The 23,315-nt window shown below is 60.8% G+C and overlaps 1 protein-coding gene across 4 annotated transcripts in view; it reads left to right on the top strand.

Moving 5' to 3' along the window:
- PAK4 (p21 (RAC1) activated kinase 4) overlaps window positions 1–21,568 on the top strand; it is a 42,480-nt gene extending 20,912 nt beyond the window's left edge. Inside the window, exons 1-10 of one of the 4 annotated variants that reach the window (XM_011372247.2) lie at window positions 1,035–1,055; window positions 10,704–10,777; window positions 12,098–12,351; window positions 14,935–15,393; window positions 15,604–16,041; window positions 17,327–17,460; window positions 17,722–17,848; window positions 18,554–18,679; window positions 19,929–20,063; window positions 20,616–21,568. In XM_011372247.2, the coding sequence (XP_011370549.1) occupies window positions 12,148–12,351; window positions 14,935–15,393; window positions 15,604–16,041; window positions 17,327–17,460; window positions 17,722–17,848; window positions 18,554–18,679; window positions 19,929–20,063; window positions 20,616–20,771 (1,779 nt within the window). In that variant the 5' untranslated portion in view covers window positions 1,035–1,055; window positions 10,704–10,777; window positions 12,098–12,147 and the 3' untranslated portion in view covers window positions 20,772–21,568. Of the gene's footprint in view, window positions 1–1,034; window positions 1,056–2,253; window positions 2,327–10,703; window positions 10,778–12,097; window positions 12,352–14,934; window positions 15,394–15,603; window positions 16,042–17,326; window positions 17,461–17,721; window positions 17,849–18,553; window positions 18,680–19,928; window positions 20,064–20,615 lie in introns of those variants that run through there. The other 3 variants (XM_023537888.1, XM_011372246.2, XM_023537889.1) reach the window with 3 other exon arrangements.
- Window positions 21,569–23,315: the final 1,747 nt, after the last annotated feature.

Below are 23,315 nucleotides of genomic sequence, written 5' to 3'. Positions count from 1 at the left end.
AAGACAGAAACTCTAGTAGAGGTTGCCCCCGGGGCTGAGCTGGGGCCATCCTGCCACTGTTTACTCTGGCGCATTGGCTTCTGAGCCACGTGTCCGTGCAATAAAGACACAGACACTGACACAGAGAAGGGAAGGAGAGAAAGGGGAGAAACGAAGCCCCCGTGCGGCAGAGTGTTAAAGCTGAGAATCCGAGTAGTGGGTTTTATGGGGTTCCCTGGTTTAGTCTCTATTTGAGGGTGTGTTTAAAAAGCTCTGGTGTGAGAGGATCTTGGATGACCTCTCCTGGCCCCTGAGGCCCATCACAAGAGAACCCCTCATTTCCAATGAGAAAACAAGGTAGGCTCCCTCCTCTTCCTGTCCCCTGTCACTCCCCTTGGGACCTGGTTTCCCTTGGCTGGCCAGAACTGCCGATTGCTGACTGGCTCCCCCACCAGAGCCCAAACCAGCCCGTCCGGTTTGGGGAGGTGAGGGGAGCCGCCCCACTTGGCTCCTCTCTGGGTGGCTGCCTGACAGGTGCTCCACCCTGGTGGGGGAGGGGTGGCCTGGGATCTGGGACTTTGGGGGGAGGTCCCTTCCCTGCCCCGCTGGAAGCCTCTGGTTTGGAGGGCAGTTGACAGATGGGAGGTGATCAGAGGGATTTCCTTGGTCTGCGGGAGTTGGCTGCTGCAGGAGCAGCCATGACAGGAGAGTGGGAAGGACACGTGTCTGTCCCCCTGCCCAGCTGGGCCACTCACTCGCTGGTCTCACTGGGCTCATTTACTGCCACCTGCGCTAACCCAGCTCCTGCTACTCACAGGACCCCCCAGTGGGGGAGCAGTCCTACTCGATGTCGGGACTACTTGAGGGCAGGGAGTTTTGTCTAGTTTGTTCACTGCTGAATTCTCAGGGCCTTCAACAGGCCTCATGTGTATTGTGCTAGGAGCTCAGCAGCTGTGTAAACCAGTGGGGACAACATGTCAGAGACGGTGACCGCCCGGGGGATAGCACTGGCATAGAGCTGGGAAGAAGCACCTTACCCAGCCTGGGCGTCAGGGAGGACTTCCTGCGCCAAGCAGGTGCCTGAGGTAGGGCCCGAGGGTGAACAGGGGTGAACCAGGCAGCCCGACCCCTGTCCCCCCCAGTCCCCCTTGATGGAGGCAAACAGAAACTGACTTCACACGGGGAGCCGTGGCCAGTGAAGGCTCCGCAGAGGCAGTGAGATCTGCCCTGGGCTAGGTGTGAGTATGGGGCAGGGCCACGGCCCCTTCTCACTTCCCCCTTGCGACTCTTTCTCTCCTGCTCTGGCATGGAGGTCTGAGCAAGCCAGCCTGCTGCTCAGAGAAGCCGGTTTGGAGCACAGGCACGAGGACAGGTGGCCTGCCGTGGAAGGCGGGCGCCCGATCTCCCTGCCAGGGGCCTTGGGCAAGTTACTCCACCTCTCTGGGCCTCAGTTTCCTCCGCTGTAACTGGGCCTGATAAAGTGCCTGTGATGAGGTAAGATGCCCTCACGCGTGTCGGTGCTAAGCGTGGGGCCTGGCCGAAAGTCAGTTCTTCACCGATGTGGGCCGTGTGTTTTCAGAAGGGCGTGCAGAAGCCCCGCCCTCCCCACGGTCTCCCCATTCCCGCCATCCACGCGTCCCAGCCCCGCCTCACACCTAGAGATGGTGATGTGGGCGTCACCGTGACCTTGGTCTTCCCCCCTTGGCTAGGCCGCAAATCTCAGGTTCATCCTCACGGGCGAGTGGCACAGAGCCGGAGGGGCCCCCGTCCTGCTGTCCTCCTGCAGCTCTTGCCGGACTCATAGCCCGGGAGTCGGGACTGCAGCCGCCCCAGATCTCCAGCCACCCCTCCACATCAGAACCCACTCATCCCCGTTCCTCTGCCCTGCCCCCCAGCCTGGGTTTCAAACCTGGCTACCCCATCAGCAGCCTGGCCTGAGGAGCGATGGTGGGCGGGGGGCGTGCTAGTGGGAGGCTGGCCCTGCTGAAGCAAGGGCTGTGGTTGGGGTCCCCTGTTCATGTGTCTCCGCCCAGCCCCTCCCTCTGTTGGGGCAGTTGTGGGTCATGTGGCTCAGGCTCTCCAGGCTTGGCCCGCCCCCGTCTGTCCCTTCCCCCTTCCCCCCCTCCCGTGGGCTGGAGCCACAGCCAAGCTCAACTCCTGCCAGGGCAGGGCCGCGGCACCACCCGCTGCCAGGGAGGCTGGGGCACAGCCCAGCCAGCTCTCCGCGGTGGGTGCCCTCGGCCCGTCAAGGGCCGCGGGAGCTCTTGATGCCCGCTCCCTGCTCTCCCAGCCGGTAGTCTCTCCACTGGCCACTGCTGGTCTGCCCCACTGAGGGAGGAGAATGGAGGTGAGCTTGCCCTGGCCTCAGGCAGGAAGGGGAGGAGAGGGGAGGCCCGCACTGGGTGTGGGGAGGGCAGCCCTGCCACCTGGCCACCCGAGCCTGGAGCCTGCGTGAGCCTGTGAGCCTGTGTGGAGGGGCCACACCTTTCTTGGGGCCAGGGGCAGAGTCCCTGTGTTCTTGTGTGTACGCAGTGGCAGGTTCCTGTGCCGGGGCTTGCCACATGTCTCAGTGCAGGTCCCTGGGCATCTCAGTGGGAGCGAATTCCTGGGGTCTGGTTTGTATGGGGGTGGTTCTGAGGGCTGCCTCCCTGGGTCACTTGGAGTTGGCCGTGGGTGTGCCTGGGTCTGTCATCGGGTCTCATTACCCACTGTGTGTAGATCAGGGTTGTGTGGGTCTTTGCGGTGTGTCTTAGGGAGTGTTCCTCCATGTGGTTAGGGGCCCTGGGTCTGCCTTTCTAGGAAAGCCTGGCGGTTGTAGAGCGTCTGGAGTTGTGTATGCACATGTGTGCCGGTGTTTCTGGGTGGTGGCCCTGGTCTGTATGCTGTGTGTCGTTGGCATGTGTCTGTGGGTCTGTTTTGGGAGTGCCTGCGTCTCTGGGGCGTGTATGCGTGTGGGTCTTTACAGTGTTTGTGGAGAGGCCCCGGTCCGTCGCTTCTCAGGGACCCGGCTGCCCGTGTCCCAGCTCTTCCGCAGTGAGAGCTTCCCCAGGCCCCTCTACCCCCACATTTTCCTACTGAGGCCTCACAGTCCCCTCCGGCTCTCTCTGCAGGGGTCCGTATCCCAGAGGCAGCGGCTGAGGCTCAGGGTGGCATGTCCCTTCCTTCCCACACTCGGCTCCTGTCCAGCCCCCACCGGAGTGGGGTAGCGGTGGCTGCTGCTGTCTCTGGCTGCTCAGGGGGTTTTCTGTGCAACCACTGTGTGTGTTCCTGTGCATCGGTGGTTGTGTGGCTGGATGTCCATGCCACATGTGTGTGTCACAGTCTCTGTGGACAGCCCGTGCCGTGTAGAGCTTCTTCATGTGCTTCTGTGTCTAGGGCATGTGTATGGGGGCCAGGCAGGGAGTTGCATGGCGGTGGAAGGCTTGGGTTCCAGGGACCTCGGAGGGATCCAGAGCCTCTAGCCCTCCCTCCTTCCTGCCCTGCCTTAGAGAGGAACAGATGAAGTCTGATCTGGTTTCCCCCGTCCCTGTGGGCTCACCCATACTCGGGTTTGTGGTGGCATTCATCCCCATTCGTCCCCGCCCCGGTCCCTCTGGGGGTGAGGGGTACCAACAGTGCCCTTTGTGTCTGTGCCCTGTTGTGCCTGGCCAGGAGAGGAGGGGTACCTGGACCCGCGGCTGCCAGAGGAGCCGCCCAGCCTCCCTGGGGACCCTGAGCACCGCCTGGGCCCCGATGAGTAAAGGAAGCAGCATCTCTTCATTCAGCCACATTTTGAGCTGTGCCCCTCTTGTGCTGGGCAGGGCTGGGGACACAGGGTGACTGAGATGGACCCAGGCCCATCTGTCTCCTCGGAGGCTTCCAGTCCAGCGGGAGAGACGGACCTGTCCTCTGACAGTGGCAAGCTGTTACTCTCCCCCATCCCAGTCCTGGAGATGGTGAGGCTCAGCAGACACGGTGAGGCGGGCGCGTTTTCTGGCCAGAGAGGACCGTGCCCACTCTCCTCTCTCATGTACTTGTTCCTTATTCATTCGGCAGCAGCAGCAACAACAAAAGCAGTAATGATGACAATAGCTAATCTGTAGCGAGGACCCACTGGGTGCCACACACAGTTCTAAATGCTTTGCATGTGTCATTTTATTAGATCGTCCAGACATTTCCGGCGGGTAGGGACTGTCATTCCCCCCCAGTTTGCAGATGAGGACACTGAGGCCAAGAGAAGTTGAGTCACTTGCTCAGGGGCACACAGCTTGGCAGTCTGCTCTAAGCCACCAACTGTCTGCTGAGTCCTTGCACTGCCACAGTCTGAGAGGCCTGGTGGGGGACAATGGCACTGCATCTGGCCAGAGCAGGGAGCAGAGAGCAGGGCTGCTCCTCCCCCGACAGCCGACTCCAGGCCCTGCTTCCTGAGGCCGGGGCGAACCTAGATCTGTGTATGTTTATGGGATTTCACCTACTGGGGGGACTCCCAGATTTCTGGTGGTGTCTGCCACTGTGTGATTTGCCTCTTGCCTGTAACCCGAATATGCTGCCCCTTCCTCAGATTCCCACCCTAGGCCACGTGGCTGGGGCAGGCCTCCCCGTCATGGGCCTGGGGGTGGACTTACGAAGGGTGCCTCTTGTGTTTGGAACACACACCTAGTTATTTACTAAATAGCCAGTTTCGCTCTTGAAAGACTTGGGCCCCAGTTCCTTATCGGGCATCGAGGTCAGACCTGTTGGCGGTGATGGATGGACCTTGCAGACTCCTGTCTGCCCTCCGCCCCTAGGACCCTTCCCCGTTCATCCTCAGGGTCCAGACTCATCACACTGGCAAAGGCATCACTCCTTTGTTCCACAGATATTTCCTGAGTGCCTGCCGAGTGCCCAGGCCGTACTCTAGATGCCAGGGATCCAGTAAGGACAAGACAAAGGCCCTTGCTCTCCAGGAGCCGACACTCTACCGGGGGAGGGGTGGGAGAGGGTACTGACGGCAACAGGCATGTGATGCCAGGTGGTGATAAATGCCACTGAGAAATGTAAGGCAGGGGTGCACATTTTGTCAGGGGGGGTCAGGGAAGGCGTCTCTGAGGAGGTTTTATTTGCACTAAGACCTGAATATTAAGAAAGGGTGAGCCATGCAGTTAGGGGCAACAGGAACCGTAGGTGCAAAGGCCCTGAGGCTGGAATACGCTTGCTGTGTCCAAGACTAAAGAGGAAGTGGCCCGCGTGGTTGGAGTGAAGTGAGGGGAGGAGACCAGGTCCCGCGGTCGCCAGGCCCAGTGGGCAGTGAGGTGTTATGTCACAGTGGGGAGTTTGAATGGGGCGTGGGGGGGGCTTTGGACGGTTTTGTTTAACACTTCTTCAGATTCTGTGCTAAGCAGAGCAGCCTTTCTGATCCTGGTTCTGGTCATTGCTGCTGGAGTTGTCTGTCCTGGTTCTTGTCCCATAAACCTCTGGGGTCTGCTGTCTGGAGCGGAGACCTTGGCTGGAGGAGCCAGGGCTGCTGAGGAGCAGGAGGCTGAGGGCGCATCAACGAGGCCTCTGTGGGTCGGAGTGGGGGCTTCTGCGATCTGGTGCTGATGACTTCCCCTCTCTGAGCCTGTTTCCTGGCTTGGGAAACAGGAAGGAAGAGGACTCTGCACCCACCCACCCAGCCACCCAGCCACCCACCCAAGAACTGTTCAGAGGGATCAGCGTGGCCAGGTCTGCATGCTTGGCCCAGGCCCAGGCCGGAGTCAGCATTTCTGTGTGGCGTGAAACGTGTGGGTGTCCCCTCCATCCACTCAGCCGCCTCGAGGGGCAGCCTGCTCCTTGTGCTGGGGTCCTGCCGTGACCAACCGAAACACAGCTCCTGCTTATGCTGAGCCACCAACGTAGCAGGGAGACAGCGGTAGACCCTCTCATAACCATGTACGTGGTAGATGATGCTCACGGCCCGGAGAGGGTGGCCCGATGCCAGAGTGGGCCAGGCACTGTGGCATACAGTGACAGGCAAAACCAGACCAGACCCCCACCCCAGGGAGCTCTTATTCCAACTGTTACAACAGGCAGCGCTGGTCCTTGGCAAGCCCTGCCATCTCGACCTTTGTAGCAGGCCTGGAACGTGCCCACTTTCCCCCTCTACCGCCCTCACGGGGCACTGTCACCCTCGTCTCCCACCGGGCCTTCGCATCTCCTCCTCCCTGGTCCCTCTGCTCCTGTTCCACCCCCAGTCTGTGCCCCGCCTGCATCCAGAGGGGGCCTGTGAACTGCTTCCGGCCCCATCCTTCTCCGGCTCATAACCTTCCTGTTGCACCATGTCACTCAGGTAAAAGCCAGCATCCTCCCGTGGCCCCCAGGTCTCTACGCCACCTGCCTGGCCTCCTGTCTGCCTTTTGACGTCATCAGGCACGTTCGCGCCCAGGACGGTTTTCCTGGCTGTTCCCACTGCCCGACACTCTTCCTTCAGATGCCCAATGGCCCTCCCTCTCCTCACCCCTCAGGTCCCTGCTCGAGTGTCACCTTCTCAGCAAGGCCCTCCCTGACCACTTCGCTGAATATTCTGACCTCCCCTAATCCTCCTGATCCCCGATTATATTTCTTCTCAGCACTTACCGTCTGACTTAACTAGGTATTTTTCTGATTCGTCTCATTTATTGACAGTCCTTCCCTCTCGAATGTGAGCTCTACAGGGGCAGGGATGTTTCTGGCCACGACTCACAGCCCCGCCCTGGGCCTTGCAAAGATCAGCCTTCAGTAGACAGTGGTGTTCGGATGGTGGGTGGGTGCGTGAGTGTCATGGGGTCATTTGTGGGTAGGTAGGTGTTTGCCAAGGAGGGGGCTTGGGTATGTGTCAGTTCCAAAGCTTATAGCAGGGTCTGGTGAGGATTCTTTGGGGGAACTGGGCTCAAGGCAGGAGGCCTAAATAGAGATTTGGATGGGGGGGCGGTGCAGGTGGGCAGTGAGAGCCAAGCAAAGGTGAGGGGGTGGGAATGATGTGTGTATTACAGGGGGCAGTGAGGGGGCTGCCGGGGACTCTCTGCCCATCGGCAGAGCACAGCCTAGGGACGTGGGGGTAAACGGTGGCAGGGAGAGGGCTTCCGGAGCTGGTGAGAAAGAGCATGACTCAGGGGTGGAAGCCCCGAGTGCAGGCTGGGGACAGCGCATGCTTCATGGTTCCCTTTCTGGTTTAGGGTTTCATTTCGGTGAATATGAGAGGATGTCCGTGACCTCAGCCGCATCCCCTGCTTTGCCCCTGGCGGGTCCGCTCCCTCCACTGCCCGCAGAGCAGCTGTACTCAGAGCCTTGGGGGTGGGGCGGGGGGTACGAGGTTTACTACCCACACCCAGACAGCTCTGTCACAGTGGCTCTTGCTCTTCCTCCCGGGCTGATTTCCTTGGTGTGTGGCCGGGTGGAGGGGGGTACCATTTTGTTCTCATGGAAGGTCATAGGGTAGAACAAGTCAGTGCAGGGTAACTGGAAAATCTGAAGCTTTTGCTAAGACAGGTCGGAAACTGCCTGTCCAACACACTTAATAAGTCAAAAGGGTTTTTTGGTTTTTTTTTGTTTTTAATTGAAATAAACATTTTAGAGTAGGATGCAAAATGGGCCTGCATTCTCAGGATCAAACACTGGACTTCAGAGGCGTCTGTGTCCTGGCTGGTGGCTGTGGGCTGCACACTGCCCTCCCCCATTCTGACTCTGGGGTTCCTGGTTCACCCTCTCCCTCCGGGTCCCTGGGCTCTCTGCCAGTTCCCCAGGACTGCATGAGCGGAGTCCGAGGCATGTGAGCAAGGGAGCAGTGTGGCGGGCACAGATTAATTTATTTGTTCACCAAATGTCCTTAAGTGCCAGCTGGGCCCGACTATGTTACAAGAATCGGGGTTCAATGGGGAGCAAGGCCCTGGGGTGGGCACATTTCTAGGGTTTGAAGAATAACAGGCCCATGCGGCTAGGGCAGAGTGAACAAGGGCGTGTGGGAGGAGATGAGGGCAGAGAGGTGACAGCGTTGTCGGCCACGGGGAGGGGTCTTGGGGACCAGCAAAAGGTTAAGCATGGACTCGAGCAGATGGGACTGTCTTCCAGGCCCAGCCCTGCTCGGTGACCCTTGTGAGGGACTTCACCTTCCTGAGCCTGTTTCCACATCTGCAAAGTGGGGATGAGCACAGTGGCAGGGGCCGGCTTTCGGACATCTTTTCCAGTGCAGACCGTGGTGCCAGAGGCCTGTGGAAACGGCGCGTGAGGAACCACGGGGTAGCGGCGGCAGGAGCCCCTTTGTGCTGTCTCCCTCTACCCTTGGGGGCCTGGGACAGGTCGGATAGGAGGTGAGGGCCCTCCCTCCCAGAAGGGTTCAGGGCAGGAGTGGAAGGGCAGGGTCTGGGCAGTGGACGGGGCCAGGACCAGCCTTAGAAATGATGATGATGATGATGATGACGACGATGATGACGATGACGATGACAATGGCAAAAGCTGTAGCATCACTGCAGCCATCAGGAGCAAGACAGGCAGCTAAAAGCCTGGACTTCGGTGCCCAACACCCCGGGTTCACATCCTGGGTGCCCTGGACAAGGGGCTCCCCTCTCTGGGCCTCAGAGTCCCCATCTGTGAATTAGGGATGATGAGTGTACCTGTCTCACAGGATGTTGTGAGGATGGAATGGGATTAGGCACAGAGAGCACCGAGCAGGACTCCAAAGAGGCAGCTGCTGTGAATTCTGAGAATTGGTGGGGCCCGGACTCCAGGTTTGACAGGCATAGAGTCTCATGTCCACATGGCTACCAAGCTGTGTGACCTGGGCAAGTGGAGTCCCCTCTCTGTACCTTGGTTTTTTTTGTATGTAACACGGGGCTCATGATGGCCTCTTCTTCCTGTGTCATGTGTCAGATTAAATGGGGCACTCTGGGTTGACTGCTTAGGAGAGGGGCTGGCACCCAGTAGGTGCTCAGTAAGTATTGGCTGCTACTCTGAGGGTGACACACTTCCTGTGTGCCATTGCCTAGGGGCCGGCCATCAGTGCCTGTGCTGTCTGTGACTCATAAGAACTCTGGGGAGCTGGTACTATCGTAGCCCCCTTTTAAAAGAGGAGGAAACTGAGGCACAGAGCAGCTGAGCTGCTGGCCCGGGGCTGCACGGCGAGGTCCCAGCATGGGCTGGCTGGTCCCTCCTTGCAGGCACAGAAAGTGAGGTGGCGCCGTGCACAGGGGCAGAGCCAGGGTCCGGCCCCACGCTGTCCGACTCCTCAGTTCCAAGCTTGCCTGGGAACCCCAGCACTGGCTCCCCCCTAACTCCCACCTCTAATTCTTGGCAGAGGCCCCCACTTTTAAGTAGCAGCTCCTCACCCTCCCCTCTGAGGCCCCCACAGGGTCAGGAGCTGAGGACTTGGCGGAGGGGGGCGTTGGGGTGGGGGCCAGGCATGCTTGGAACTGCCTGAGGGTGGGGCTCCCTCCTGGTCATTATAAACATGGTCAGTTCCTCTGTTTGTCCTTCCCTCCATGTGGTGCCCAGGGGGAAGGGGTGGCCCCCGGCAAATATCCGGAGGCGTGCCTCTCCACCCCCTTCCCCTGTAGGGTCACCCTTGGCTGGGGGTGGGGCTCGCTGCAGTGTGCCAGCGTGGTTTATGGATCGGCACTCTGGGTGGGCTGCCCCGTCTTCCGGGCTGCCCCCTGCTCACCCCATCCGGATCTTGGCTTTAGTGAGGGGTCCAGTAGCTAATCCCATCCTGCAGAGGCCTCGGCCTGGGCAGTGGTGGATGGGCAGAGAAAAAGAGAGGCCAAGGTGAGGAGTGAGGCCTGCCTGGGGCAAAGGAGGGCACATCTGGGAAGACAGTGAGGATGCAATAGGGCACAGGGCGAGGATCTGGGGCGACAGAGCAAGGGAGAGTGTAGGGACAAAGCAAGGAGCAGGAGCTAGAAAGGCAGAGCTGAGGGCCGAGGAGCGGAAAGGGAGGTGTGTGGGGGGACCAGCGGGTCAGGGCCAGCAGTGCAAGTCTGGGAGGGAGGGCTGGGCGGGGTTCAGGGGGCTGGAGTGGGCGAGAGACACGAAGGGGCTCCTGGCTCAGCCGGGGTTGTAGAAGGGGCTGAGGCAGAGGTGAAGGGACCTCCTTCCTGGCCAGGGCTGTCCCATACACATCTAGGCAGCTGGGGACCCTGGAGCCTGCAGAGAGAGCGCCCACTGGGGGAGCCCTGGCCAGACCCTGCTCTGGCCACCTGCTGGCCAGGAGGCCTGTACCAGTCGAGACAAGTTGGCTGCTGGGTCCCCACCCGCCTCCCACTGTGCTCCCACTGCCAAACCGGTTCCCCCGCATGGCTGCTCATGGATGGTCCTTCCTCTGGGCAGGGGCGGCAGCCTCTCCGGCCTCATTCCACAGAGCTGCTCCCACAGGAAAGGGCGGCTCTCCCACGGGAGGAGGAGAGCCGGGCGGTTGGAGGGGCTGCATCCCAGATGTGCTTGTGAGCATCGTCATAGCTCATGAAACTTACGGAGCTCGGGGCCAGCCCTGTGCTGGGCACTGTGCCAGACGCTGGGAAGCCAACCGTGACCCAGACAAAAACCCCACCCAGGGTGTTTCCACTCTGCCACCCCTCCGGGTCGGGTCTGGTGCTCCCTGACCCCAGTCCCAACCACTCTGGGCTGTCAGACGCTGACTCCGTTACTGCTGTGTCCCTAATACCAACCAGCGCAGGGCTGGGCACAAGGGAGTCGGTTATTACTGAATGAGGGAATGAATGAATGAATAGGTGAATGACCTTTTTTCCCCCATTTTACAGATGAGTAACCCGACGCTCCAAGAAGAGACATCACCTGCCCGAGGGCACTTCTAGCCCAGCCAGTGCCAAACCAGGTGTGTGGACTCCAGGGCCCATGTGTGGGACAAGGGAGCAGGAGCTGGGTCCCCTCCTCCCTCAGTCACTGCCGGGAGTAACCCTAAGCATGAGAATAGCGAGCTCGGACTGGGCCTCCTGCCGTGCCCAGTCCTGTACCGCTTCTGCTTGGATTAGTTCATTTAATCCTCACAGCAGCCCGATGGGGGTTGATCCAGAGCACAGAGAGGTTAAGTCACTGGTCCAAGGTCAGACAGAGTAAGTGGCAGAGAAAGATTTGCACGCTGGTCGTCTGGCTCCCCTTCCCGTGGTTTCTTGGGTCTCCCTGCGGGACACACCATCAGCACAGCTCCCCTTCGGCCCCTTTGGTTTCTAAGCCAGTTTTCATCGAGCATCTGCACTGGGCCTGAGTATTGTTCTGAGTACCTGTCCGGAGACCCCAGACCCTAAAGACGGGCTGTTTTGTCTGCCAGTGTCTGTTGTAAAGTGGGCCTTTCCCTGCTGTGTGGTCTTGCTAACTAACGGACATCCCCCCGTGAGCCTCAGGCCCCTGCCCTGTAAGGTGAAGTGTCACAGTCAGGCTGCCTTGGCGTCATGCGTAGGACAGGCTCAGTAACTATTTCTTGAACAAGTAACCAGAGGGTGTGGTGTTCCTGCCCCAGCGTCCAGGCTGGCGAAGCTGGATGGTTGTGGCCAGGCCGTTAGGAACCCGTCACTCCGTGCCCAGTGCTGTGCTGGGCATCGGGTGGGACGTGGGGAGACTGGGCGGATGAGACTTGGCCTGTGGCGTTGATGTGCTAGTGATAAGGGCTGCAGATGCTAAACTGGTAAACATAAGAATGAACAGCAGAATTCCCAGAAGCTAAATGTGCTGGGAAATGATATTAGGGAAGGATAGTGGGGTGTGGGGGCCGTTTTACCTGGGGTGGTCAGGAAGAGACTCATCAAGGACCCTGAGACCTGAAGGAGGGGAGGGAGGGAGCCATGCCTGGATACGGGGGAGGAGTGGTCCACGACGGGAACAGCCAGTGCAAAGGCGGCCCTGGGGTCAGTGTGAGCGAGGGGGAGATGAGAGCAGAGAGGTGACGGGGGCAGGTCATGTGGGGTGCGCCATGGGGAGGACTTGGCTTTTCCCAGGTGAGATAGAGCCTCAAGACAGCTCTCAGCAGGGGAGGGACGTGACCTGACTCGGGCAGTCGTGGTGTCCCTTGTATTACATACAGGGACAGACTGTGGAGGGGGTGGGGAGACCAGGAAGGGGATGACGATATGCAGGACCAAGGCCCAGCCGGAGGAGCGAAGAGAAACGGGCAGGTTCTGGTGAAGGCCTCCTCCTGCAGGCCTGCCACAGGAGCCCAAGTCTGCGCCCTGCGCCGAGAGCCACGACACCATGTTTGGGAAGAAGAAGAAGCGGGTAGAGATCTCGGCACCGTCTAACTTCGAGCACCGCGTGCACACGGGCTTCGACCAGCATGAGCAGAAGTTCACGGGGCTGCCCCGCCAGTGGCAGAGCCTGATCGAGGAGTCAGCTCGCCGGCCCAAACCCCTCGTTGACCCCGCCTACATCACCTCCATCCAGCCCGGGGCCCCCAAGGTATGCCGGCACCCACCGCCACCTCCTGACCTCCGGCCCTGAGAACCCCACAGTTACCTTGACCCCCTCCGACAGTCCCCCAGCTCCAGCCTCTAAATCGTGCTCTCCTGGAGCCTCCTGCCCTGAGCTCTGTGCTCCTGTCCCCAGTGCGGGAATAGACCTACCCCCAAGTGGTCAGGGCTGGGCTGCGGAAGCCCAGAGGAAGTGCCTGACCCAGGCCGGGGTCCAGGCCCACTTCTTGGAGGAACACTGCGGGCCGAGGAGGAGGCGGAGTCCCGAGGTAGATGCTGGGGCAGCGGGGCTTTCAGTGGAGGCATCTGCCCACGCGGAGCACCGGAGGTTTGCATTTGGCATTGTTTTTTCTGCCATCCCGAGCAAAGGGGCGGAGCTGGGCTTTGGACCCGGGTCTGTTCCAGGGCCCGCGCTCCTAAGCCCGTCCCCGTGTCCAGTCCAGGTGCCCAGGCGCGGCCTGCAGTGTGGTCACCCCCGGTGGGCTGGTGCCACGCCTGGCCAGTGAAGCCAGCCTGGGAGCGCGGACTTTATCCCGAGGGCAGCGGGAACAGGAAGGGCCGCCAGCCAGGGGAACGCAGCCAGGGGTGTTGCGAGGGGTGGAAGCGGGTGTGCCGGTCAGCAGGCTCGGCGCCCGGGGCCAGGCCTGCGGCTGACTCATCCTCTCCCAGTGCCCAGCCCTGCCTGGGGGAAGGGGGCAGCAAGGTGGCCACAGACACAGCGCACACCTCTCCCGGCCCACTGCGGTGTTCGTGTGTTCCATGCAGGGTGCTTCTGAATATTTCAAAATTTTTGCCACTGCTTAAAAAAGTGAAAGACCTCGCATCCAAATATCTATTTCTGGCTTGACCAGTTGGCTAGAGCTGGGTGGCAGCTGTCTCCGCAGGCAGGACACCGGCTCCTCCAAGCCACAGGCCCCACCCAGGCCACCTCAGTTTCATCCCCTGCCTGGCCATGTGGCTGCTCGTGTGCTGGTCATACCCTCATTGGGACGCCTCCTAAAACTCAGCCCCTGCTCTGCCTGCCAGCCGTGGACCCTGCTTGAGGCCGTGTTCACCAGGTGGAAGGGGCAGCTTGTCTTAATTCACACAGAGGTGCCTTACAGGCGAGCACTGTCCTGGGGCCCCGTGGGCACTTGTGTTTGCTGCCCAGTCTTCCGGGTCCTCCCCCAACCCCCAGGGACTTCTGACAACAGAGTCTGACCAGGTGCTTCACCAGACCCCTGGGCAAGGCCAGGCTTCCAGGCTGGCAGCCAAGGCCCAGGAGAGGCGGGGCAAGCCCCACAGGGCACTGTGGCCAGTAGGTTTTGTGGGGTCAGTGTTTTCTGCCCAGTAGCGGCAGTTATGGCTTCAGGGTACCTGGCAGCCTCGGGCCCATGACCCTGGGTGCCAGCGATTGGCGGTACAGCGGCGGGGGTCACGTTCTCTGCTTCCCACATCCTCCACCCAGCCCCCCACTCACTCAGTGGTTCATCAGATGTTTATTGAGCACCTTCGGCATACCAGACGCTGTTCTAGGTGCTGAGATTTAGCGAGAGCGGAAACAGACAGGAAGACCCAGTCGCTGGCCTCACGCACGTTGCATTGCGGGAGCAGGCGACGGACAGCTGCACGTTTGCTTTACGCCCACTAGTTTTAGGTGCTCAAAAGAAAAAGAAAGTGGGGAAGGGGGATAGGGAGTGTTAGGGGCTGCCATTTTAGACAGCTGGTCAGCGGGAGCCTCCTTCTGAGAAGCCGTGTCCAACAAAAACCTGAAGGAGACGAGGGAGGGAGCCCGGCATTCTTGGGGGAAGATGTTCCAGGCGGAGCGAAGAGCCAGTGCAGAGGTCTGGAGGTGGGAGCTGCCTGTGTGTTTGAGGAGCAGCAAGGAGGCCTGTGGGCCTGGAGCTAATGGGGGGCAGGGGAATCCTGGAGGCTGTGACTTAGTACTCAAGGGAAGAGGTACCCATGACCTGGAACAAGGTGGTGGTGTGGAGGGTGAGCTGGGTGGATTCAGGATGCACTTTGCACTCTGCGCGGCCCCCTGGGCATTCTCATTGCCACCCATTCCTGGGGCACTCTTGCCCCTATGTTGGGCCCAGTCCTTTCTGCCTGTCCTTGTATCCCACCCTCAGCCTCTAGGAGAAGAGAGCACAGTTTCAGGGTTAACAGCCCAACAGCCTGCAGGGGAGGAAGCACCGAGCTGTGTCCTGGCCCCAGTATCCTGTAATTAGCAGCTCTCCAGGGCCCATCATGGAGTGGTGTGGCCTCTGCCCTCCTCCCCTCCACCCCACAAGGCCGGAACCTCCCCCAGCCAGAGAGCAGGAGGGTGCTTCTTGCGGGGCTGGGGGTGGCGGAGGCAACAGCCTGATGAGGGGAGGTCACTCCGGCCGCTGGCATCTAGGTGCCGGGGAGGGGCTGCGGGGCCTCCCGGTGCTGGCCCCACCTGCCAGCCCCATCATCGCCCATGGCATTTCTTCATTCGTCTCTGTCTTGTCTCTGTGTGTTGTGTTGTCCTGTCTGTGTGTGTCGGATACATGTCCTGTGTCCCCTCCTCCTTGTCCGCCCCCCGCCCTGCCATCGCCCCGGACCCCAGACCATCGTGCGGGGCAGCAAAGGCGCCAAGGACGGGGCCCTCACACTGCTGCTGGATGAGCTCGAGCACATGTCGGTGACACGCTCCAACTCCCTGCGGAGAGGCAGCCCGCCGCCACCTGCCCGTGCCCGCCAGGAAAATGGGATGCCCGGGGAGCAGGCCGCCATGGCCAGAGGGGGCCCAGAAAAGGCGGGCAGCCAAGGCCGGGTCACCAGTCGCAGTGAGGCAGGTGGCAGCAGTGGTGACCGGCAGCGGGTAGGGCCGGAGAAGAGACCCAAGTCTTCCAGGGAGGGCTCAGCGGGGCCCCAGGAGTCCTCCCGGGACAAGCGCCCCCTCTCCGGGCCTGACGTCAGCACCCCCCAGCCTGCTGGTCTGGCCAGTGGGGCGAAAGTGGCAGCCGGCCGGCCCTTTAACACGTACCCGCGGGCTGATACGGATCACCCGTCTCGGGGCACCCAGGTAACCACTCCCCCTGCCCCAGGGCCCCACCGTTCCCCTTGCCCAGAGCTTTCCCCAGCCCCACCCACCAATGTCAACCTGTGCCCAGCCCACTGTCCATCTCCATCCTGACCACCATGTGTCTGTGCCACCGCCGGGGCCCTCCTGCTCAGGAGAGTAGAGCCGGCCCCCGGCCCCTCCACTGACCGCTTCCTTTCTTTTCTGTTTCAGGGAGAGCCGCACAACATGGCCCCCAATGGGCCATCAGTGGGGGGCCTGGCTGTCTCCCAGTCCTCCTCCTCCCGGCCTCCTGCCCGAGCCCGCGGCACCCCCAGCCCTGGAGTGCTGGGCCCCCACGCTTCCGAGCCCCAACTGGCCCCTCCGACCCGTACCGTCGCCGCCCCCGCCGGGCCCCCTGCCCCTGGGCCCCCTGGCCCTCGGTCGCCACAGCGGGAACCCCAGCGCGTGTCCCACGAGCAGTTCCGGGCTGCCCTGCAGCTGGTGGTAGATCCTGGTGACCCCCGCTCCTACCTGGACAACTTCATCAAGATCGGCGAGGGCTCCACAGGTGTCGTGTGTATTGCCACAGTAAGAAGCTCCGGCCGGCTGGTGGCCGTGAAGAAGATGGACCTGCGCAAGCAGCAGAGGCGAGAGCTGCTGTTCAATGAGGTGGGCCTCCCGCCTCGCGGCCCGCCCTCCCCTTCCTCCTGGTGCTCCCCCGCCTGACCGCTGAGGCTTTGTGGGGGTGGGGGCTGGAGGCCAGGCTTCCCAGCCCTGAAGCTCGTTCTCTCCTCACTCCTCACCCCTCCCCAGGCCATCTCCTCTGTCCCCACACACCCACAGCCATGTCTCTGTCCTACTCCTGGCCTGTCCCCGAGTCCCAGCTCCAGGCCCCCTGGGCCCACTAAACCCCGCCCTCTGAGTGTCTTCCAGGCTCCTCACACCCACTGAGTCCCAAACTGACCCCAAAGTGTCGCCCCTAAATCCCCCTTCCTCCGGTTCCGTGTCTCAGAGTCCCCACTAACCCTGTCCCCAAGCCAGAGCCCCGGGCCAGCGCTGTTCTCTCCCACCAGGCCCCGCCCTGGCCGCCTCCTCGGTGCCCCCTAGGTATTCCCCACACAGCAGCCTGTCACACTGCACACCCCCACCCTGTTTCCCGACCCTTGCGGCATCCCCGGTGCCCGAAGGATAAAGGCCTGGTCCCTTTGCGAAGTGTTTGAGATCTGCCCCCACCTAGGTTCTTGGTTCTGTCCAGCTTCAGACTTTGGCTCTTGGTGGCCTTTTTGCTAGGGAGCTTGTTACAAAGGCCGACGCTTGGCTCCTTCCCGAGACGCTGTGTGTGGGAGCAGCCCCCCGACTCTGATGCAGGAGGCACTCAGCACTTAACTACACCCCATAACCTGTCCGTCGGCCCCCCAACATTACATGCTCCAGCTGCACCATGAGTTTCTGCTTAACATGGCCCTGTAAGCAGTGTGTCGCCCGCCTCCCCCAGGCTGCGCCTGCCTAGGCCTTCTGGCCCCAGGTCCTCCCCGCCCACCCACCCCTTTGCCACCTTTTATTCTAACCATGGCTGATATCTACTTCTCCTGATCTCAACCTTGTGCTTAGGTGCTCTTCCCACCTTCCTCCCCCAACGCCAGGCTGGTTATCAGGGCCACTCAGAGACCAGCTCAGGACTGGTCACAGATGGGGATCAGAAACGTGGTGTGTACGTGGGGTAGAGAGCATCCCCAGAACAGAGGCTTCAGGCCTCAAGCTGCCTTCGAGGTCTGTTGTTGGCTTTGGCAGTGGGTGACTCCAGTAAACAAGAGTGACAGGTGGAGCTGGGCCTGCGGTGTGGGAGCACCCAAGCCTGGGCCTGCACGTGAAGCAGGAGCAGCCGGCGGCGGCTGGGTCCGAAATGGGCCGGTGGCCCTCCCCGTACTGCGCGTGACGCGGCCTCCCGCCCCAGGTGGTGATCATGCGGGACTATCAGCACGAGAACGTGGTGGAGATGTACAACAGCTACCTGGTGGGCGACGAGCTCTGGGTGGTGATGGAGTTCCTGGAGGGGGGCGCCCTCACCGACATCGTCACCCACACCAGGTAGCTGCCGGGCGCCCAGCCTGCTGTCTCCCCAGGTTCCCCGGGGTGGAGCTGGGTCCCCTCAGACCTCTCCCATGATAAGACTAAGTCCCCTCCATTCCCTTTGGGGTGGGGCCATGTCTCAGAGCCAGCAGGGTCGTGTCCCCCACAGACGCCTAGGGTGGGGCTTTGTCCCCCTCAGACTCCGAGGGAGATGCTGTTTCCCCTCAATCCCTGGGGCAGGGCCTTGCCGGTCCCAGTTGCTAACCCCTCGCCTTGCAGGATGAACGAGGAGCAGATCGCCACCGTGTGCCTGGCCGTGCTGCAGGCCTTGTCTGTGCTCCACGCCCAGGGTGTCATCCATCGGGACATCAAGAGCGATTCCATCCTGCTGACCCATGACGGCAGGGTGAGGATGGGTCAGCTCCCCCCGCCCCTCCGCAGCTCCCGCTCTGCTGTCCGGCAGGCTCTGACCCCCAATTCAGGGGATCAAGGCCAGTCAGCGTATCTGTTTTTCGTGCAGCAGTCCAGAGTCAGGGGTCTGGGTCAGTGAGGGGCTCTGTTCACACAGGCATTGGGGGCCCAGGCTGGTGGGGGCTCTGCCATCAGTGTAGGGTGCTAGGAACCGTAGTCTCACCCCGCACCCAGAGACGGGAATGCATTCGGTGGCCGGCACGGCTCAGCCACATGCTGCTCCCTCCACGGAGAATTGTTCCCAGCAGAGCACCCGTGGCGGTCCGTGGACCCCAGTCCTGTCTCTTGTCTTCTGGACTGAAGTTCTGAATTTGAGGTCCGTGAATGAGGCTCACGATGCCCAGGGTGTGGGCTTTGGGATCCAGCCCTGGTCTCATCCCCGCCCAGCCTTGGCGCCTGCAGGACTCGGCCACTTCCCCCCAGCAGACCCTGTCAGGAAGACAGATGGTGTTCTCTTGGGGCAGTGACAGGTCTGAGGGGCCCCTGCCAGGAGGTGGCAGAGCTCCCCATGGTCCAGCTCTAACCTCTGAGTGGCCTGGAGGAGACCCAGCACATCCGAGGCCAAGGAGTTAAACGGGGATGCCTCTGCTCACCCTCCCCACGCCAGCACCTCTGACCCTGCTGCCTGCATCCTGCCCAGGTGAAGCTGTCCGACTTCGGGTTCTGCGCCCAGGTCAGCAAGGAGGTGCCACGGAGGAAGTCACTGGTCGGCACACCCTACTGGATGGCCCCAGAGCTCATCTCCCGCCTTCCCTACGGGCCAGAGGTGAGCCAGAGGCGGCCGGCGGTCCCACTCCACTGTCCGCACTGGTTTAGGCTGTGACTGTCTGGGGTGAGATGGGGCTCAGTCTGGGGAATGGGTCACCAGGATCGATTTTGGGGGAGAAAAGGTAGGCGTGCATACACGCGTGCGTTCATTCGTTTGCTCCTAATTGGGCGCTGGTTCTCAGCCAGTCCCAGTGCTTGGCAGTGAGGACGGAATGTCGGGTGGAGGCGTCATAGCCCTGCCTGACAGCCCGGTGCAGGGGTCACAGACTGGCCAACTCCTGGCTGGTGTCGTCTGAAGATGCTTTTGCAAGCATTTAAAAAAGAGAAGTCTCGCATAAAAACCCAAATTGTCATTCTCTGTAAGAAAACCAAGAGGTTTGGCCACATAGAGGCACCGAAGGGCCGCTCTGCTTTAGGAAAGGCAGGTGCCTTCGGCTTGGCTATAGTCCCCACCCATCTCTATTGCCTGCCCTTCCCTGTGCCACTCACTGCCACCAGCTGCGTGGCCCTGAGGCCTTTGAGCTGGTCCCTGTAGCCGCGAGGTTTCCTCGATAGCTAGCAAGACTTGGCCCAGTGCCATGCCATGAGACAGGCGCCCTGGGAAACATCACGGGGTCACCGTGGGAGGGAGACTGGTGTGAGATTCTGAGGGAACGTCTCAGTCAGGGCTGCCTGTGAGTGACAAACCCAGATGAAACGGATTTAGCAGAACGTGGAAGCTGTGGGCCCCCAAAACTGTGAAGTTAATGAAGTGACAGGCTTCAGGCTCGGCTGTCTACGTGCTCGGTTCCTCTGGGCCCTGATTTTCCCCTGGTAACAGCAGAGATGACCCTGGCAACTCTGGGGCTCATCTCCCTGCCTCTGGGCACTGCCCTTTTCCAGGATATTTGGGTTACAGTCTCAGGTTGACTCTGATTGGTCCAGTTTGAGTCACATGCCTGTTCCCGACCCAATTACTGTCTGGACGATGCTGGATTGGCAGCCCGGTCAAGGACTCCCCCACCCCTGAGGCTGAGGGGAAGGGGTTCCTGCGAGGAGACTGGAGCAGTTAGCGAAAAGGGGGATGGAGGCCGGGTGGGCAGAACCCGTCAGAGGCCTCCCTGTGTGAAGGGTACGTGGGGTCAGAGAGGGTGTTTTGGGCCCAGGGACTCGGGGAGCGAAACAGCAAAGGTAGAACTGGGGACCATCCCTCCCCAGGCTTCCCCCATCCCGCACAGCTCTGCCCTGCATATCTTCCTCTCCTGCAGGTGGACATCTGGTCTCTGGGGGTGATGGTGATTGAGATGGTGGATGGGGAGCCCCCCTACTTCAATGAGCCACCTCTCAAAGCCATGAAGATGATTCGGGACAATCTGCCACCCCGACTGAAGAACCTGCACAAGGTGGGCACCTCCCAGCAGGCAAGTGGTGTGAGGCTGGATGCCACCTGGCCTCTCACCCCAGCTCCTGTCCCCCAGCCTGCGAGTGGGTGTCTGAGCCCTGGCCTCACATGGAGCGGACAGAACTGGGGCATTGCCAGCTCCTGGGGTGGCATTTCCTGGGTCCCGGGCCCACCCCCGTTCCCCTTAGGCCTTGAGCGTTCGTTTCAGTGTGGGTCCCCTGTGCCCTTGGCATTCCACAGAGGTGGTGCTAGGCTGGCCTGGCTGAAGGCACACAACGTAGCGAGGCCCAGAAGAGGGGCCTTCCTCGTGGTGAGAAAGGGGTGCCTCCAGGGCCCAGCTGCTGCCAGCTCCTCACCAAACCTCAAAAGTAGGGAGGACATGAGCCCCTGGGCCCAAGCCCTAGACAGCTGGTGCCTCTTTGCTCCCACCCTGGGCGGTAGGTACTAGCCGTGTGACAGGAAAGGAGGAGCCTGGGGCCCCACCACTGCAAGCGAGCAGAGGATCTGGCACTCAAGAGCCAAGCCAGAACTCCCCCCATACCCTCCCCCGCAGGTGTCACCGTCCCTGAAGGGCTTCCTGGACCGCCTGCTGGTGCGGGACCCGGCACAGCGGGCCACGGCGGCCGAGCTGCTGAAGCACCCGTTCCTGGCCAAAGCGGGCCCGCCCGCCGGCATTGTGCCCCTCATGCGCCAGAACCGCACGAGATGAAGCCGGCACCCTGTCCCTGAACCAAAGAGCCCCTTGGGTCACCCCTGCCCTGTCAGAGGCCAGCCGGGGGCCGGCCCCTGCTCCGCCCGGCCTGGGAGACACTCCGTGTGGCGGGGTCGGTGTGCGGGACCCTACTACTGAACTCCGGTTCTGGTTTTGTGACTGAAAACAGGGACTCGTGGAAGCGAGTGAGGCTCCCAGGGCCCCCCGCCCCCTGGGACAGGCCCTCCCTGTGTTCCCGTCTCCGAGAAGGACAGGCGGCCCTCCCATCACTGGAAGCTGCAGCGGGGGCCGCTGGGGGTGGAGAGAATACTATGAAGAGGGGTGTGTGTGTGAGTGTGTGTGAGTGTGTACATGGTGTGTGCTCACGTCGGAAGGTCCAGCTCCTGTCCTCCAGCCTGCGAGTGGGTGTCTCGGACCTTGCCTGACATACAACCCCCTCTCCCCCTGAGCCATGGCGGGGGTCGATCATGAATGTCTGAAGAGTGGCCTTTCCCTTAGCCCCGCACCCTCTCTGGTTGGACGGGGAGACGGGGGCAGGGCTTCCCTCTCACCCCGGCCTTTGCAGAAAACGACTACTGCACCTGGACAGCCTCTTCTTTTCTAGAAGTCTATTTATATTGTCATTTTATAACACTCTAGCCCCTGCCCCCACCTGGGGACAAATGGTCCCTGTCCTGTGGGGTGACACGGGGGACAGAACCACTGCTTGAAGAATCAGGTTCCTGCCCCCTCAGTGCAGCCCTGCCCTCCCCCCCTTCAAGTTAGTTTTACAATTAAAACATTTTCTCGTTTTGTGTGTGGTGTGTGTAGAGGTCCTTCCCTGCCCAGGCCATCCAGGGGTAAGAGGATGGGGAGAGGGTGCCTGGCAACCCCAGGATTCCAGCACAGCTTGGGGCACGGCCATGTCTGAGTGGGAGAGGAGTCCCGGGGGACAGCATCTCCCCGAACCGCCCGCCGCCCCCCCCCCGCCCCCCACACACACACACACTGAGCAGGCCCGATCAGCCCACTCCCAGGCCTGGAAAGAACCAGTTTGCAAGTCCACGGGTCATGACCAATTTACTGAATCTGTGATTTCTGGAAACTTGTTTTAAAGGTTTTGTCTTGAGCGTGCTGGGTGGGTAGGAACTGATCCCCAGTGAGTTGACGTTAGTAAATTGGTCAACAGGCAGATGGGCTTTTGCGGGCTGGGCTAAGGCGGATGGGCCTGCAGCTGCCAGCTTCAGAGATACTCCATCAGTCAGGTACATCCTCTAGGCCAAGACTGGAGGGGGCTAAGCCTGGGTCCCAACGAAGGGAGGAAGGAGTCCAGCTGACATCGAGGTGACAGTGCAGCTTCTGCATTCTGGGCACTGAGCACTCTGGGCCAGTGCTGGGCTTTGACTGTGCGTGTCCTTCCCAGCACCCTGAGAGGAGTCAGAGGCGGCCGCAGCTTCTGGGGACAGCTGGACTGTGAGGCGTGAGCCCCCTCTCCAGAGTCCTGCAGGCCTCCTCGGCCCGGTTCGTGGGTGAGGACGGAGAGATTCTGGCTCGGTCCACACCTCCTGTTCTCCACTGTCATGTGACCGCCCCACAGCACAGTTCCGCAGACCCCAAGCTCACCCCAAGGATTGGGGTGCTGTTTCTGTAGCAGCCTGGTCAAGTCCATGCATGATCTAGGTCAGTAATCACAGACAGTGACACATAACCAGCACAAGCGACAACTGCTGTGTGTGAACGTATCTGGGAAAAAAATATGCCGGAATTGGAGTAAAGAGAAAGAGGAAACAAGACCAAAATTACCCAGCCACGTGTATTTAAAAAGAAGAAGAAAACTTTTCTCTTGATTGCTTTTACAAATGAGTTCTACCAAACTTTGAAGGATCAAGTAATTCCCACCTTATACAAATTGTTCCAGAAAATAGAGAAAAGATAGATAACCTGCCAGACTCGTTTTAGGAAGCCAGAATGCTGTGATCCCCAAAACACAAAGACGGTGAAGAGCAACGTGGCAGCCGCTGCTCGCACAACCCACTGTGTGCACTGATCCCACTGGGCACCTGGAGGGGCCACTGTCCAGGCGGAGCGGCCTGCTCAGACACCTCGATGCCACTTGCCCCATCACGTGGTGGGGCAAGAGCTATCTGACCCCAAAACTCGGCTATTGTTACCTTCAGTTACATCACTGCGGTTTTAAGGAATAGCTTTGGGAGGCATGGGGAGCTCCTCCCGGAGGGCCCCTGCCTCCTCCTCCTGCTGCTGCCCCTGCAGGAAGGCTGGGAGAGCCACAGAGGGCCAGTAACCCAGCCAGTAGTCACTGAAGACAAGCCATGGATGGGCTGAAGGAACAAGAAGAGTCGGTGGCCCCGAAGCTGAATGGCTCCAGACAGCTTCCCGCCCTCTGCTCCCACTCCGAGTCTCCTCCTGGCGGGACCTTACCAATCCCAGCTGGCGAGGGCGTCCTACAGGTGGTTTTTCAGGCTTGCGGCCTCGGTGAGCCAGGGAACACCCAGAAGGCCAAGTGCAGAGGAGCCACAGACGTCATCTGCCTCAGCTGTGATG

Source organism: Pteropus vampyrus, unplaced genomic scaffold (genome assembly GCF_000151845.1).
Source record: "Pteropus vampyrus isolate Shadow unplaced genomic scaffold, Pvam_2.0 Scaffold203, whole genome shotgun sequence".
NCBI lineage: Eukaryota > Metazoa > Chordata > Mammalia > Chiroptera > Pteropodidae > Pteropus > Pteropus vampyrus.
This window is presented reverse-complemented; position numbering and strand designations above follow the sequence as displayed.